This window comes from Pezoporus flaviventris, unplaced genomic scaffold, assembly GCF_033815535.1.
Source record: "Pezoporus flaviventris isolate CSIRO_AGI_PZ_B2104156 unplaced genomic scaffold, CSIRO_AGI_Pfla_v1 ptg000037l, whole genome shotgun sequence".
Classification (NCBI taxonomy): Eukaryota; Metazoa; Chordata; class Aves; order Psittaciformes; family Psittacidae; genus Pezoporus; species Pezoporus flaviventris.
In genome coordinates, this window is record NW_026892585.1 from 3,936,581 (window position 1) to 3,953,876 (window position 17,296).

The following is a 17,296-nucleotide window of genomic DNA, read 5'->3' on the forward strand; positions in this document are numbered from 1 at the left end:
AACCCCAAAGTTGTATCAAATAGATGTACCAAAAAGCAATATTCACTTTTCCTTCAGCTTTCAGGTTAAGAAAAAAAAAAAAGAAACCATGGAGGGAATTAATGCATACTATAAATGTCGTCTTGCCCCAGAGAAATCACAGCCTTAGAATTCATAGACTCACAGAATAGTTTGGGTTGGAAAGGACCTTAAGATCATCCAGTTCCAACCCCCTGCCATGGGCAGGGACACCTTACACCAGACAATGCTGCCCAAGGCTCTCCACCCTGGCCTTGAACACTGCCAGGGATGGAGCAGCCACAGCTTCTCTGGGTACCCTGTGCCAGAAACCTCAGCACCCTCACAGGGAAGAGCTTCTTCCTTAGATCTAACCTGAACTTCCCCTGTTTCAGTTTGAACCCATCACCCCTTGTCCTATCGCTACAGTCCCTGATGAAGAGTCCCTCCCCAGCATCCTTGTAGCCCCCTTCAGACACTGGAAGCTGCTCTGAGGTCTCCACGCAGCTTCTCTTCTCCAGGCTGAACAGCCCCAGTGTTCTTAACCTGTCTCCATACAGGAGGTGCTCCAGCCCCTGATCATCCTCGTGGCCTCCTCTGGACTTGCTCCAACAGCTCCATGTCCTTCTTACGTTGAGGACATCAGAACTGCACACAGTGCTGCAAGTGCAGTCCCCCCTTACCACAGTGGGTTAAACCAACAGCTGCCCTGTCTTCATTAAAACTTTGTAATTAGCTGAATAACATTGATTCACTTAATCCATAATCCTCAGGAAATACAGACAGCACACATAGAAAATGGTACCTGGGGCACTGGCAAAGCAATTCTGCATACCATCAAGGCACTTAAGTCTGTGCCTCACTGCTTCATCTGTCTCCTTGTGGCCTCTGCTTAAGAGCAGAGAGAGGAGGGGGAAAAAGAATAATTTTGGAGACTTGGACTTTTATCTTTGATTAATAACAAGGTGAATTTTAGATGTGACCTATAGAAGCTACAGTGCTTTTCAACTTCACATTTCCAGGCAACACGAAGATGTAGCTCTGCCTTCAGCAGCACTGTAGCTTAATTGCAGAATCAAGTCCTTAATGCAATAGCAACTGGCACTCTTGTGGATACCTTCTAGCTATATTTGCTGATTCCTCTGGTGGCTGACTGTAGTGTACTACAACCTCTTGTAACAAGGAAACAAAGGCCTTACTTTGCACTGCTCCAGCGGTGTGTCCTCTGATTCTTGGTAGACAACGCTGAAGGATATGCTTTTAGGGTCTGATGAAAAGATCCAGCTGATTGTTAGCCCTGTCTCTGTAACAGTGATGGGAATGATACTGTAGGTGCTGGACTTAATGAACAGCTCTTTGTTGCTTTCCCCAAAATTTAAGATCTCTTCCACTGTAAGGGGTAATCTGACCCTGGGAAGGAGAAAAATACAATTACTTGAAGAGACCCAGTGGTTTTAAACCATGACACCCAGTCTAATCACTCAGACAGAAACAGTAATCATTGTCTTTTATTTTCCATCTATTTGAGGCAGACTCCACAGAAACTTTGGCACATGTTCACAAGATGCAGGAAAATTCAGCCTGGGATGAAGGCAAGAGGTACAGAAGAGATGACTGATATCAAGCACTTTCACTACTCTGGCAAATGTGGATATTATTCACTTATTTAGTTCATTTTGACTAGAAAAATGTAGTGCTTGAATAAAGCTTTATAGAATTACAACGCAAGGAGTACAACACATAGAGTACAACAAAAAAGGTCTGCTGCCCTCTACTGTTCTTTTTAAAGAAAAACTGAAACAAAAAATAGTCACCTAATTTGTTCACCTTTCCAGATACTATTTATTCAGGAAATAGGGATCAGGAGTACAGATGGGACAGAGGGTTGGAATGTGAACAGCAGCTCTGCCTAGATCCTCCAAAGCATCTAATGCTACAGCTGTTTTACCCAAGCAAGCTGCATAAAAGCTGACTTAAAGTACAAGGAAAAACGGAGTTCTTAGATGATCCCAAGTCCTGAAGCATTGTATTAGCCTACCTCATTCTGATATGTATTCCAAAATGCAAACAGTGAGGCCCTTAAACAGGAGAACGCTGCTTGCTCTCTTCAGGAGAGACCTGTCATTTCTAAGAGCTGTGGATCTCCTCTACATGACCCTAAGTAAAACTGATCTAACACCTCTCTCCTTAGGCCAACTAAATTGTTTCCAAATCAGTGGGCTCACAGCAAACCACAGTACCGCGATTTGTTATCAAAACCCAACACATTTACCAGAGGATATTATACAGTCACCATGACAATTTGCTGCTCTAGAGTAAGGAAGAGCTCAGTGTCCAGCCATGGCTACACAGTGCTTAGGGATCGCAACAGAGGAAACTTTATATGAAGTTTTGCCTAACTTGCTACTTCCTCTTGGCTGAAGTGTGTCTTGGTGTTCTGGGGTGTCTCAGGTGTTCTTTGATTTTAATACTCTTGGGTTTGCCCTACAGCCCAGCTATGATTTTAGTTACTGGTTCTGCAAAGAGCAGCAACCAGATTGAAACACGGACTAATTTACCTCCCTGCAGACTGAAGTTTAAAACCTTCCCCGTAACTATGCCAAAATTTCAAAGCTAGGCCTAAGGGGACAGGGAAAAAAGGGGAATTTCTCCATGTGCCAGGCATTTACGTATGTTAGATTCCCTTTTTGGCTGTGCAAGTGACATGCTGTATCACTACTGCATGCAACTGTTAATTTCAGAGCAGGATACAGCAGGGAATTGTGTGCACACTCTTCACAAAGGTTGAACAGAGGTTCAGCTGAACATTTGATGCTGAACATATTATGCTATGCTAGGCAATGCAGTTTCCATGAGACCACCAATAAATAATACATACATGCTCTAAAAGGCCACAAATTCCCTCCCTGGGACAAAGGTCTAACTCACACTGCACTTCCTGACTTGCCCTTGCAGTTTCTTCCAGAGACTACAAGAAATACATGGCCTTCTCTCTAAGCCCCCTTCCTGTTCATTGCACCTCCTTCAATCAGAACAGGAAAGAAGGTTTTCTAATGTGATGTGGACCCAGATCTTTCCTTCTTGCTCCCTCTTGCACTGAAGTTTTGCAGGGCTGAAGAGAGAGGGCCCCGCTTATTGCTCCTGCTCTGTGTAGCTGAGCTATACCCTCTGCTCCTCCTCCTCAGACCAAATTCTACTGTGATCAGCTCTCCCAGGAGTCTGCAACTTATTCTTGCATGGCTGATACTTGAGCTCAGTCTACTCTTTTAGGTTGCTAGTAATGAAACTGTTCTGCTTACATGATTTCTCCTGACTTCAACAAGCATATCTCAGCATCTTGAGCAACTTGCCACTCTTCCGATTCATCAAAGGTTGAAGAATTGCACGTGCTGTTTCTAGGACAAGATAAAAGAGGAAAGACATGATTCTCTGAGTGATATGTGGTCAAATACCATCTGCATGCTGATGCCTTCCTAAAACAGAAACCTTCCGACAGTCACGATGCCCAATTCTAGAATCTTTATTTTGTGAATTCTAGTGACAAAACTGGGCAAAACTGCAGCCCCAATCTGCTACCCACTGTGCACAAATGGCACACTCTTCTGATCCTGTTTCCATGAGCTAGGAGCACATACATCCAGAACATCCCTCCTACAGTCTGAAGATAATCTGAGATGCTGCCAGGTTTTAGAGATTCCCTGGCAGGTGGAAATCTTGATGGAGGGCAGGCACAAGCAAGACTTGTCCTTTAAAGAAGCTTCCACAGGGATGTGCCATTTGCCCTGGATTTAATCTGTGAGGTGTTTTACAGACATGTTATCCAGTTCCCTACTCTGACAATGGTGCCCCAGGTGTATCTTATTGCTGTAGAATCACTACCATGTATCTTCTTTTCATAGAAGAAATACTGGGTGATTCAAACACAAATACCTCAAAACAAGCTGTTACAGGACAAAGCAGGATACCTCCTCCCCACCATGATGCATCCAGAAGAGCAAAGGAAGTAGATGGAATAACCTGCCATGGATGGTAAGGAATAGACTCCTTGCCTCCAAAAGGGTGCAAGCTCTGGGTGAACACTGGGGTATCACTGGCTAGGAATTACAGGACTGGGACACAGACAGAATGAGCTTGAGAGTCAGTAAACAAGTGCTGATAGTTTCCATGTAAGAGCTTCTCTAACTGATACTTACTTTGCTTCTCTGCACCTCAGCAGGTTGATCAACTGAGACAATTAGGCTGTCTTTCCCAGAAAAAAAGCCAAGGCTTCTTATACACAGGGAACCAACTGGTTGGTTCCTTCCAAAAACCAGTGGTATCTAATAAAACCTTGTATCACATGTAGCATATGTGCTTCTGAACCATCAATCATGTAGCAACAGCATAACTGCCACACATTCTGTAGACCGATTCTTAAAACCAATGCACAGTTCAGCATTTTCTTTGAAATCCTATGGGACCTTGCTCTATAAGCAGCAGTGTTGAGTAGAAGAGCAGGAGAAAACATCTCCAGGTAACAGCACCTTCAGTCCACAGATTCATGGAATGGTTTAGGTTGGAAAGGACCTTAAGATCATCCAGCTCCAACCCCCTGCCACAGATAGGGACACCTCACACCAGACCAAGTTGCTCCAAGCCCCTGTGTCCAACCTGGCCTTGAGCACTGCCAGGGATGGGGCAGCCACAGCTTCTCTGGGCAGCCAGTGCCAGCATCTCAGCACCCCCACAGGGAAGAACTTCTGCCTTAGATCTAACCTGAACTTCCCCTGTTTCAGTTTGAACCCATCACCCCTTGTCCTATCACTACAGTCCCTGATGAAGAGTCCCTCCCCAGCATCCTTGTAGCCCCCTTCAGACACTGGAAGCTGCTCTGAGGTCTCCACGCAGCTTCTCTTCTCCAGGCTGAACAGCCCCAATGTTCTCAGCCTATTAACAGTCATACCAGGACCGTTTATACCCTAAGGAGACAGCTGTGACCTGCAGGAAAGACTCAAACCTGTCACTAAGTGCCCAAACCTGAGCAAGAAACAAGCACAGTCTGTCCACTGAAATGCAGGAATGAAATACTACATTTTCATCCCTAAAGGTTAATACAACACCTATGCAAATAAAGCAATACAAATAATTTATTATCTTTACACAACTATGTAAGAAAACTGCTTCTGATAAAAACCCTAGAAAACTAAACTACAGCCTGTAAACCTATGCATATATTTTGTTTGCACAGCAGCAGACTTCATGCTGTGATTCACAGAACTCTACCCTCTCACCACGACAGGTACACAGCTTTCATTTTGCAGCCTGGAATTTATACAGACCAAGAGAACTAATATAGAATCATAGAATAGTTAGGGTTGGAAAGGACCTTAAGATCACCCAGTTCCAACCCCCCTGCCATGGGCAGGGACACCTCACACTAAACCATCTCACCCACGGCTTCGTCCAACCTGGTCTTGAACACTGCCAGGGATGGAGCATTCACAGCCTCCCTGGGCAACCCATTCCAGTGCCTCACCACCCCAAGAGGAAAGAATTTCCTCCTTATATCCAATCTAAACTTCCCCTGTTTCAGTTTTAACCCATTACCCCTTGTCCTGTCACTACAGTCCCTAATGAAGAGTCCCTCTCCAGCATCCCTATAGGCCCCCTTCCAATACTGGAAGGCTCCTATGAGGTCTCCATGCAGCCTTTGGTTCCCAGAAGTGTCTAACTCCGTGATCTATTATGCAATGCCATTAGAGTTCCCTATTTAATCCATTATTTCACCTTTCTTTTGGGACCTGGAAATGTAAATTGAATCCCAGGACCAATACATTTTCCATGTTCTCCTATGAAATGTGATTTTCCTTATTCCTGCTGCTTCAAGCAAGCACATGGCTTGGTGGTTAGCTTGCCACTTGGATGCTCTAATCCATAAATTCAGCAGACCTACTCGCTATAGGTTAAGGGAACACTAAGTCTTCTACTTTGTCTCTTAAACCCAAGTGCATTACAATCACAAAGCAAATCTCCCTTCTCTTTAAGATATCCCATTGAGTCCAATGGTCTAAGCTGAGGTCTGGTAGCCTATATGGAAAATATAAGAAACAGTCCCAAGATTTAACAAGAGCTCTTGTTCCCTGACAGAATTGATTCTTGCCTGGCTTTTCACACCAGGTGGCAGCATTAAGGATGTTCCTGCAGCTTGCCAGTTCCCCAGCTTGTGAATATGCACCCTCTGGTATCTATTAAAACAGTCTGGACTGTTTCTCTTCTTTGTCTTTTGAAAGTGAAGCGGGTCTGAAAAGCAGGAAGAACTGACACATGGGAAAGACACTACAGCAAGAAGAGAACAGCTCTGGTTCAGCAGCTCCTTGAGACAAGTATTGTCAGAGGCTGGTGGAGCATTTTGAAGAGGTATTACTTAATGCTTGTCCTGTTCTTATGCTCTTCCTCAGGCATCTGCTGTTGGTCACTATCCCTCCACTGAATGGTCTTATAAGATATACTTAACTCAGTGACCAGTTTTGGCTCAGGATCAGCTCTGATCAGGAAAAGCATGAAACACCTAATGCTGATCACAATGTCTTTACTAGTGGGATTGTATTTCCTCTTTCCTGCAGGCTGCCTATCTCAGTATTTACAAAGAAAAGAAAAGAAGCTGTAAATAGCTGCCAGATTTTCTAGGCAGTTTTATAGTGGGTACATAAACTAAGTGACATCATATACCCTTGGGCTCTAACACCAAGATGCTCTAACATTCCTCAGATGTAAACTCTCATGCCTTAATTCCCACACACTCTTTGCACCACGACGTCTTTCTTGGTTTTCCTGGCATCTCCTTGGCACCCTGGATCTCTTGCCTTGAAACTCTGGGTTCCTTAAATTGTTCTCCTTCCTTGTTCCTGCAGTTCCTCTTTTCCACCTCTGGCCTTTTAATTTCTCAGTGGAAGGCAAAAAGGTGCACAGGGGCAGTGCAGACTGGGGCAGAAAGTATGCAAAAGCTCCTGCAGAGAGTGGCAGAACAGGAGTGAAGACTGGATTAGGGAAAAGAAAGAAGGGATGCTGCAGAGGAGCTGAGGGAGAGCTTTATGCAGCTGTGGGCTACATATGATGAAAACAGGGTTGGGTCTGGCCCAAAGGCTGAAAGTCCTTTGTATCACAGCTTTCAGATACCAGGTTTAACCTGTTTCAAACCATTCTTGCAATAGCCATGTTCACTCTGGATGTTCCTTTTCTCCCCATATTCGGTCTTTCCTACCAGATGACTGCAGCTCAGTTGTATCTGACCTTTATTGGCACCATGACATCCATATCACTTTTTTCCCCTTAGCTGTTTATGCAATCCTTTCCTTACTACCCAATTCCTCTTGTTTCTCCCATAGTGAAATAGCGCAACATCCTTAAAAACAAAACTAGGAAGTAATGTGCTGTGCTTGTGTGGCAAGTAAAGCTGCTCCAACAAGGCTGCTTTTATCAGCAGAGAGTGGTGAGAAGCTCTCCTGTCCCCACTTCTCTCCCTTGCTGGTTCTGTGCAGGCCAGAGAATGCTTCAGACCACAGTCAGCTCCCCCTTTTGGCTACACTGGCACCCTGCCCAGCCATGTGAGTTGTAATCAGGTCAGGAAAGACTGTTATGAGTCTCTAAAAAACAAGAATCCAAACCAAAGCAACCACAGTGCAGACAGGCCAAGATGTGCTTTCTACCAAAAGCAGCCAAAGGTGTGAATACACACAAAAGGTGTGAACAAAGACATTGTTTCCATACCAGGGTAGTGGCACCTTTTGGTTTTTTTCACACTTCTGTTTTGATCTTGATTCTGCTGCTGCAATGTTAATTGCAGGCATGGAATTTCTACAATATGTGAAAATGGGAACACTGGTTTACCCTGGGGACTTTGATCCAGTGTTATGCAATATCCTCCTGACCTGTGTTTTAGAACACAATCTGCAAATGTGAAAAGAAATAAGAGCTTCAAAATACAACACTCCAAAAGAGAACCCATGAGCCTTGAAGTAGCAGGATGTGCTGCAACTGCACAATTTACCTCAGCTTCTCACAATCAGATTGCTTCAAACTTACGTAACAGACCTGAAAGCATGAAGTGACTACTCTTTAATCCTAGCCTTTAGGAAAGCGCAGTGTAATAGACACCAAAAGGGGCACAAGTAAAAAGGAAAATATCCTTTAAGATCATTCACTCTTTTGAGCACTAACTTGCATTTCCAGGCAGCAAGGACTCACACCCAGAATAAGGTAAGGCAAGCGTGAAAATCTCAGCCACACTGAGATGCTCAAGTCATCCACAGTGTAATTCTCCATCCAAGCAATTCTCCTCTCCAGTGTTCAGAGTGTCTCAAGCACAGAGTAGGACTGATGAACCAAGAGCAACAGAGGTTAAAACACTATTACTTGGCTTTCCTACCTCTAAGCTGTGAACAAGGGGCGACAGACAGCTTCTAACAGTTTACACGGTCAAGCAGGATGTTGCACAAGTGCCCTTCAAGAGTAGTATTCCATCACTAGTGGCAATCCTTCCGTCCAGCTTTAACATTTTGTGGGACAAGTTGAAACAAATGGTGACACACACTAATTTCTTTAGTCCTGGTTGTAGTCACCGGATCTAACTCATTGACATCCCCTCTGCAGACAGCATGAATTCGAAGTACATTACACTTGGTTTTCTTCTTAAAAGAAACAAAAACCCCACGCACAAATTGTCCCTTGGCAAAACAAGGGCCAGATTCACTTCAAAAGAGCACTGTGAAGTTCAGTTTGCTCATGTCTGTCTAATGCATGAAAAACATACACTGTCACAGTACACAAAATGAGCAGGATACATACAACTTATTTACCAACAACAAAATTGGATTTTTTTCCCCCAACTAAACCAGTCTGTACAGTCTGCCTTCTACCCAAACTGCAAAATGCTGTGCTTTGTGCTGGAAACTGGTCTGCTGAGGGCAAAAGAGTCAAAGTCTGCTTCCTCAGCAGCAGGCTGGTTACTCTGTGGCTATCTTCAGCTTAGCATTTTCATTTATCATGCTTCTTTTCCTGCTCAGAAGCAGAACAAGCCCAGAACTGAGGTGAAAATGCCCTCTTTTTATTTTGATTCTCAAATATATAGGAGATTTTGAAAGACTATATATTACAGAACAGAAACTTTGGAAAATATTTAGTAGCATTTTAACAATATTTTGTCTAAATATGGATATATATTAAACTCTAATGCCACAACATATTTTGCAAACCAAGTACTTTGATATTCAGATGGCCTTAGGTCCTCTTCCTTGCTCATTTATGTAAACTAGATGTAAAAGACATGACTGAAACCTGCATTTGTGCTCATTTCAGAAAAAAAGAATAAACTTGTGCCAGATTTAGCTATGCAGTTCCTGTTCTTTTTGCTTTTTGTAAGTAGCTATCTCTAAAGCAGTAAGGAATCCTACAGATGCAGACCAGCTAGTTCATATTCAGTTCAATAAAGCCTGTCATAAAAAGAGCATATCTTTCCTTATCTTTTCCCGGCCTCCTTGTTCACTTGATATTAAGTAATGGTGAGTCTGATAAAGAGTACTGCTTTGCTCCTACTGTAAGTTAAGTGTGAACGTGATCCAGTGTAGCCTGCAAGCTAATTTTGACATGCACTGAACTGTGACTACTCCTCTGTGCTGTGGTGAAGTAGGTGGACCTGTTTGGATTCAGTAGACTTGATGTGGATTGTGCAAACAGGCCAAAATCAGTTTGTGTTGGTCTACTGAACACGTGGCTGGTAGCAGAAGTGTCTTCTCTGTATGCAGAGGTTGGCTATCCCCAGTGAACTGAAAAGTAACTCAAAAAACAGTACTGCAAATAAAACCCAGAAGAGTCCCCTCTCCACGAAGCAGTGTTTACTCACAGATCTGTCACGCTTTGATCCAGAGAATCTTGCTCCATCTGACTTTCACTGTGGAGAGAGTCCGATTCCTGTACTTGGCACAGCTCCTCATCAGTGATTATATCAAATGCTGCATCATCTGGTGGTTTCGAGGCTTCACCTGAAATGGTGCCATTCAAAGATACAAAAAGAAACATAAAACAATATTAGCTGCTTGTCTGGAAACCAAACAAGGAAAACCCTTACAGGGGAAGCCTGAGCCATTCCTTTACTTTCACGGAAGCATTAGGTCACTATTGGAATCAACCGAAAACCTCAGGCTGAACGACACTCATTGAATACACATGCAAATGTCTGTCAATACTCATCAAATTCAATAATTGGACCAGTCCCACCCTGAAAACACTCCATGAACATGTAGGTCCTTGATGCACGAGGTGGCCATGGGGTTTCTTGGATAATGCCTAAGAACTCTGCTTGTTTCCCCAGAGCATGCAAACAATAAGCTAACCAAAAGCCCCCTCGGATGGTGACACGGGTGATTCCAGTGAAGCTGGTGATCCTTCCTGGTTGGCACTGGATCCAGAGTCATCTGTACTGTCCACAATGACTCTAGGCTTATTAAAGCAAGCTCTGCAGCAACGCTCCTTCTTTCCACCAGGCTTTGTCACCATGTAGTTGTTGCAGCAGTAGTAGCAGAAAATGCGACCGCACATTCTAGAAATGAGTCAAAACCAAAGGTGTTAGAATAGTACCACATCCAGGTGGAACACATCCATGTGACAGAGCCAGGGGCTTTGTCATGATGGTCTTGTTCTTTGCAAAGGCACAAATGCTGTACCCATGTACTCAATACAGACTGTGCTGCTTCCTGAGATGAAGCAAGTTTTCTTGACAAACAGGACAGATTCATACTTAACTGCCTTAATAAATAGGGAAAACAGAAAAAAAAACTAAAAAAAAAAAACACTAAAAACCCAATTACATATACATTTAAATATAAAAACATAAGCCAAATAAATACTCACCAATGTGCAATACAAATAAATATTACATATATTGAAGGAAGGAAATATACTTACAAATAAATATTACATATATTGAAGGAAGGAAATATACTTAACAATATTACACAGGCCAAATCTCATACTCAGAGCCAAACTCCATTTCATTGTAAGGGCTACAAGAACACATCTAGACATCTCTATTAATAACCATCCTTTTCCCCTTCAGACAGGGGAGAAAAACCAGCATTGGACACATATATGAACACCCACCCCTCCTGCTCTCTCACCTCTGCAGCCTCTCAGTACTAAACCTGACAACTACTTCTTAATGAATGTGTTAAGATTTTCCTGAAGAAAAGCACCCAGCAGGGATGACTGCTCTTCATGAAGTCTTGGTGGTTTTGGTTTCTTAAATAAATCATTAGCAGCTGAAAACACAAGCAGGTTTTGCAGATTTTAGTAGAAATGAGTAATCTGGAAGTTGGTACTGGAAATGACTTCACTATTCATTAATCCTCATTGAATGTTCCCTACGTTCATATGCAATTGAAACAGTCCTAGTACTACTCACCTTAGAGGATGAATCGAGGATAGAGAACAGTAAAGAGAGACAAAACAAACATGACTAAGACCCTGAAATGTATCCACTTAAATACATTTCAGTAAATCTAGATCAAGTCATTAGTTAACTCCAAGCAGGCTCACTGCATAGGAAGTAATTTAATGTTAAGGTTTTTTTACAGTTTACTCTGCAATCAGCAAATATCCCTGAGCATACCTAGCGTAAGGAACCAAATTTGTAATTGCACAGCACGTTGCTTGTGTTCTGAAATACTTCTATCACAATAGCAAAATCATTTTAGTGAATATTGTTTACACCATGCACAGAGCAGTGCATAATAAATACATTAAAACATGGACACACGCTATATAAGGTGTGATTATCTTTGTTTCCAGAAATGAGAAACTAAGTTGCATCCAGATTCTTGCCTTAATACATGTCAAGAGACCTTTCCATTGATGTCTCTTTTCCCCTTGTGAGCTCGTGTTCTTTCAACCTCTACAATGACTCGTATTAATGATTTTGACCAATGAACTGTGAACATTAGGAAGTACTTCATCCATAAAAACATTTAAACTGGATTTTGCTTTTGAGCAGCGTAGTGGAGTTCCACAAACTGACCTGCAGTGGTGTCGGCGCACCATCCATGAGAACTCTTTCTGGCAGTCCAGGCAGTGGTTAACCTCCGTGTCCCCCTGCCACCTTTGCTCTGCACTAAGCTTCTGCTGGAACTCCAGAGCATCTGATTTTTGCCACAGAGCATCTTTATCTCTGCAGAGACACAGTTAAAAGAGAGGAAAAACACACAGAAATGATTACTGCTGGTTTACTGATAACCGACCTCAACTTGAACGTTGGCAAAAGTTTCACAGTAAAAATTGCTTTGATGAAACTTCTGAGGAGGTTTCAGACATAAAGATAGATCAGAAACCCACCAAAGCTCTTAGGGAGGAGCAGAGAAAAACGTATGTCATGGAGAGAACTACGTATTTTTGCAAAACAGACAGCAAATTAAGGAGGAAATAATAGTGGATGCTATATTTTTGACTGCATTATGGAAATGCAGAGTTTCAACTGCTGCTGAACTTGGCCATTACCTGTATCTTCCACTCAGGAATACAAGACTGAACCACCCTTAACATCCTAAGCTAGGATTTTAATCGCTTCTTGCTCTTTATTTTAATGCCAACCTGATAAGTTCTATCAAACGTTCTTCAAGGAACTGTTTTGTTCTTGTCAGATCATCCACTTCAGCAAATAACTTCTGGTCGCTTCTGTCTTTGTCTGCTGCCACCTTGCGGAGCTTCTCACTGTAATCCAGGACCTTCTCTTTTGCTTCCTCAGCTTCTTTTTGCATCCTGATCAAATACAAAGGCAATTAAGAATAATTTAGCTCATGTGCATTCAAGTCTTCCCCATGGAAGAAAGGGGTCCTTCACCCTCATAAACAGATATGTTCTCAGTGTGCATAGTTTTTACAGTTAGTCAGAATCTCTCCACTTTTCTACATCACTGAAAGTGCACACAGATCTGTTATCTAGTGAACACACTCAGCAACCAGCAATTTCTTGGATGCCCTGCTTATAGCAAAGCTTATGATGGCTACCACACTGGGAGTAAAATAGCTGTTCTTGGAAGCTAAGATCAGCAGCAGCTGCAAACTGAGCTTCACGTTCACAAAAGGGAAGCAAACCAGTTTCTCACTATGCTCTTCTAACACAGATGCAATTCAAGAACTAAAGGCTAGAGACAACTCAGTTCACTGCACAGTCAGTGGAAGGAAATTTTCCCAGGAAGCTTCCAAGAATGTAAGTTTTGAGTTAACAATATGGCAGTTTCAGTCCTGTGAGTCCCAGCAATGGATCAAAGATGCTACAGCAACACAACCCAAAACGGTTGAGCTGCTCTGAACTCACTCAGCTAATTCAACTGTATTCAAATATTTTGACGAGTTAGATTTTGCACTGACAACCTTCAGTACAGATCAAGAATCATCAGTCTTCCCACAAAGACAGATGATATCAGCACAAAAAATGTACAAACAAAGTTGGTTAACCGAAACTCTGTGTGAGCCCATGCCCCATGAAGATCTATTCTGGACTGCCAGTTAATCCACACCACACAGGCTCACATTTCAAACCTGTGTTAGATACTTTAAACTGATAAGAAACATGACAAAGACATGCAGGATGTGGCCCCATTCAAATAATTCTTACTGATTCTCTGAAATATTGAGGAGAGGAAAAAAAAACCTGTTAAAAAGCACAAATTTTCCATTCCTTATGAAAACAAAGAGCCAATATTGATGCTTTAGTTTTGTTATTACGCTGTAAGGTAAAAAGAAGCTGTAAAATGTCTTTCAGTCTCATAAAGGAAGTCATACAATGAATTTATGTCATCAGCTAAATTAAAAATACAACAAAACCCAACCTTGCACTTACGTGTGCTGTGCAATTTACAGATTTCTCATCTGAAGTGTCAACCTCATACTTTCCACCAGTGCCCAGGCACTATTTGCCCTATATAAACCCTGTGGCATATGCCACTTCATAACCCACAGCCATTTTCAAGATGCTTTGGTTACTGGCCCCTTACTTGGCTTACAGGTAATGGTGTAAAGGACCCAAATTCCCACCTTTCCAAGAGTTCTCTCAGAGATGCCACCTCTTCTTCTTTCTGCAGCCGAGCAGATTCTGATTCAGACAGCAGCTCTCTTGCTTCATCCAGCTTTCTAGACAAGCTTGTGTTTGTAGCCTAGTGAAATAAATGACTGTATTTCCTTACATAGAAAAACAACACTTTATCAAGTATAGGACAATTACCAAGACACCTAAACAATGCTTTAAAAGAATCTGTTAAAGCCAAACCACCAATTAAGATATTCTTCTATAAGCAGATGCTAATTAGTTGTGTACTACTGATTGATTACTCCTGTCACACTGAGTAAGGGATAGACTCTAAAGCGAGACAGTATTAAGTCTCTAATTCTTACTAGTCCGTATCAGTTGAGCTTTTGCCTCCTTATCAAGGAACATCTCTCAAAGATAATGGCAAAAGAATATGCCCTGCAAGGTTTTTCACCACCTGAAAGTTTCAAAAGAACAAAGAATGTATTTGGGAAATGTTTACTGCCCAAGGAAGTGGTAAATGCTCCAGCCCTGGCAGTGCTCAAGGCTAGGTTGGATGGGGCTTGGAGCAACCTGGCCTAGCAGAAGGTGTCCCTGCCCATGGCAGGGGGCTGGAACTGGATGAGCTTAGGGTCCTTTCCAACCCAAACCATTCTCTGCTTCTATGATTATTAAAGCTATATGACACATGAAGTATAATGGAAACAAAAACTTCTTTCACACCTAGCCTCTCCAGAGGAGTCTGGCAAACTTGGGAGTCCTCAGGGAACATACCTAGCTGCATCTAAAGGTGTACATATCTCTGCTAGAAGGCAGGGCCAGGTTCAATAACTGTCTTATTTCTGGGGTCCTTACACCCCTCCTAACGCAACTGTTTGATAAATGTATTGCAAAAATCATGTTTTCTTCCCAGCTGGATTATTTCTCAACCAGATTAATTCTCAGATTCAGTGTGCTTTGCAGCCTGCAAACAGTTGGATCCACACACACGGCTGTGTGCAGTGGGCAAGCAGGGCCTAAGACAGACACCTTTTAAACCTGCACCCCCATTTAGAAGTGTACACATAGCTAGGTTTTACTTAAACCCTAACTAGCTTTCACTGCAGGACAAATCCTAAGTGCTGTTTCAGTGGCTAACTTTCAGCTGCCAAGTATTTTGTCTGCAGCACTTGTATTCATTCAGGGACATTCCCAGCCTCATATCCAGTCACCAGAAATGCTGCTGCCTTCTCAGAGAGAACACTAATGCCTGCTGACACAAACACCTCTGCCTTTTAATCAGATCAAGCACCTACTTGTAACTCTGCAATCTCTTCCTCTGCAGCACGCTGTTGTCGCTTCTGCTCCTCTAGCTGCTCTCTTACTTTCCCACACTCTTCACTGACAGCCTAGCAGAGAGATGGAGCCAAGAGTTAGCATTCCTCTAGCAGCCACCCTTGCTCTCTCCCATTTGTCTGTTGTCTTTCGTGCAGCCCCATCTTTGCACCCCTGTAAAAAGCCCAGCTCTTTCTTCTTAGTAACTCTGAAGGCGCTGGGGGGCTGCTCTTTGGTCCCCATGAAGCTGTGTCTTCTCCAGGCTGAATAAGCCCCATTCCTCAGCCTTCCTGCACAGAGCAAGTGCTCCAGCACTGATCCTCCTGAGGGCTTTCTGGTGATCAAGCTGCAGGTTACTGATGGTTTTGAAGGGGCAAACAATATTTCAGATGTGGCCTTGTAAGTACTGAGTAAAGAGAGATAATCACTGCCCTCAGGCTCCTGGGAGTGCTCCTGTTAGTACAGCCCTAGATAAATTCCCTTTTGTATCTGCCACAGATGCCACAGAGCAGTTGTCTCCCTCTGACCAGTTTTCTCCAGGCAGCCGTCTCCTCCCTGGCCACCAGAGGTGTTTCAAAGGCCTATTTCATGTTCCTTCACTTTCCCCTTCACTTGTTGCTCTGTGGACACTGGCCTCCTGTTTAGATGTGCTCTCCTGAGATGGGATGTTCTCAGCTGAGGCGCTTATGCATGGGAACCTCTACAAGATTCCTAGCTGTAAATCAAGAGTGCTCCTACTGCCATGTATGGGATAAACACAGCACCACTGTCAGCCTTGTGAAAGGCAGCTAAGGAGAAACACAACTCCTGGATGCAAGGAAATTCCCCTCTGTTGTGGCAGACTAGCTGTGGTTTACTGTTCCCATTACAGCTCTCAACAAAAAGGCGGCCCAACTTTCAAAATGCTTTGGCTCAAAAGAGGGAGATAACCCAAATCATACAAAGGTTTATGAAGCCTTCATGGAAATGAAACAGAGGTGAATGGGTGCTGTTTTGTCAAACTTGTGGGATTTCTGGATACCACCAGCAGCATACGCCTCTGATCGACTGCCATTCTTAGCCATGATCTCAGCACGGCAGCACAAACACAATAAAACCTTCAGCCTTTAGGTGTGCTGTTTCACATACACAGGCCTGACTTATGTTTTCTGGAAGCAAAACTTTGATCTTCTCTGCTCCTGCTTTGAACAGCTGAACACAAAACTACATGAGGGAATTAACTGCAAAAGTATCTGGTCTCAGTCTAAGTTTGCTTTCGTCAGTATCAGTTTTAAGGAGAAGTAGCACTGTGGGTGTTGGGAACAGGTCTTGCAATGTTCCTACCAAAAGAGAAAGAAATCAAAGCTGTGACCAGAGGGAACAGCTCCAGAATACACTGCCTAAAGTGCCAACTCTCTCTCCATTACTGGTGGGCTTTTCTATATTACATGGCCTCTCCACTGTGCTCTGGTGGCCACACTACACATCTCCAAAATACTAGAAGAGTGCCAGGAGGATGGTGCCAGACTCTTTCAAGTGGTGCCCAGTGACAGGACGAAGAGCAATGGCCATAAACTAACACACAACAAGTCTCACCTCAGCATGAGGAAGAACTTCTTTACACTGAGGGTGTCAGAGCACTGAACAGGCTGCACAGGGGGGTTGTGGAGTCTCCCTTTCTGGAGACATTCAAACATGTTTGGGCACATTCCTGTGTGACCTGCTCTGGGTGTCCCTGCCTTGGCCCCACTCCACTTAGGTTGGACCAGATGATCTCCAGAGGTCACTTCAACCCTAATGATTCTGTGATTTTACCTCAAATAGTCCTAGGTAAGAAGTGTAGAGGCATTTTAAGACTCCTAGGTTAAGACTAGCTGTGTGCTAGTCTCAGAGCCTGACAATCACAAACCTCAGGGTTTCATGCAGTTATTGCTGCAGCAGATGGTAAAGCTGG

General features: G+C 43.3%; 1 protein-coding gene and 1 long non-coding RNA gene across 7 annotated transcripts in view; one reads left to right on the forward strand and one right to left on the reverse strand.

The window, feature by feature from the left end:
• LOC133274927 (uncharacterized) overlaps window positions 1-17,296 on the forward strand; it is a 133,373-nt gene that overhangs the window by 33,978 nt on the left and 82,099 nt on the right. The window lies entirely within an intron of this gene.
• The window catches only part of FYCO1 (FYVE and coiled-coil domain autophagy adaptor 1), a 38,837-nt gene that overhangs the window by 1,784 nt on the left and 19,757 nt on the right, over window positions 1-17,296 (reverse strand). For 4 of the 6 annotated variants that reach the window (XM_061464507.1, XM_061464508.1, XM_061464511.1 and 1 more), the window contains 8 exons: window positions 15,345-15,437; window positions 14,058-14,176; window positions 12,613-12,780; window positions 12,044-12,193; window positions 10,365-10,570; window positions 9,875-10,013; window positions 3,297-3,392; window positions 1,197-1,407 (listed from right to left, as the gene is read on the reverse strand). In XM_061464507.1, the coding sequence (XP_061320491.1) occupies window positions 1,197-1,407; window positions 3,297-3,392; window positions 9,875-10,013; window positions 10,365-10,570; window positions 12,044-12,193; window positions 12,613-12,780; window positions 14,058-14,176; window positions 15,345-15,437 (1,182 nt within the window). The remainder of the gene's footprint in view (window positions 1-1,196; window positions 1,408-3,296; window positions 3,393-9,874; window positions 10,014-10,364; window positions 10,571-12,043; window positions 12,194-12,612; window positions 12,781-14,057; window positions 14,177-15,344; window positions 15,438-17,296) is intronic. The other 2 variants (XM_061464509.1, XM_061464510.1) reach the window with 2 other exon arrangements.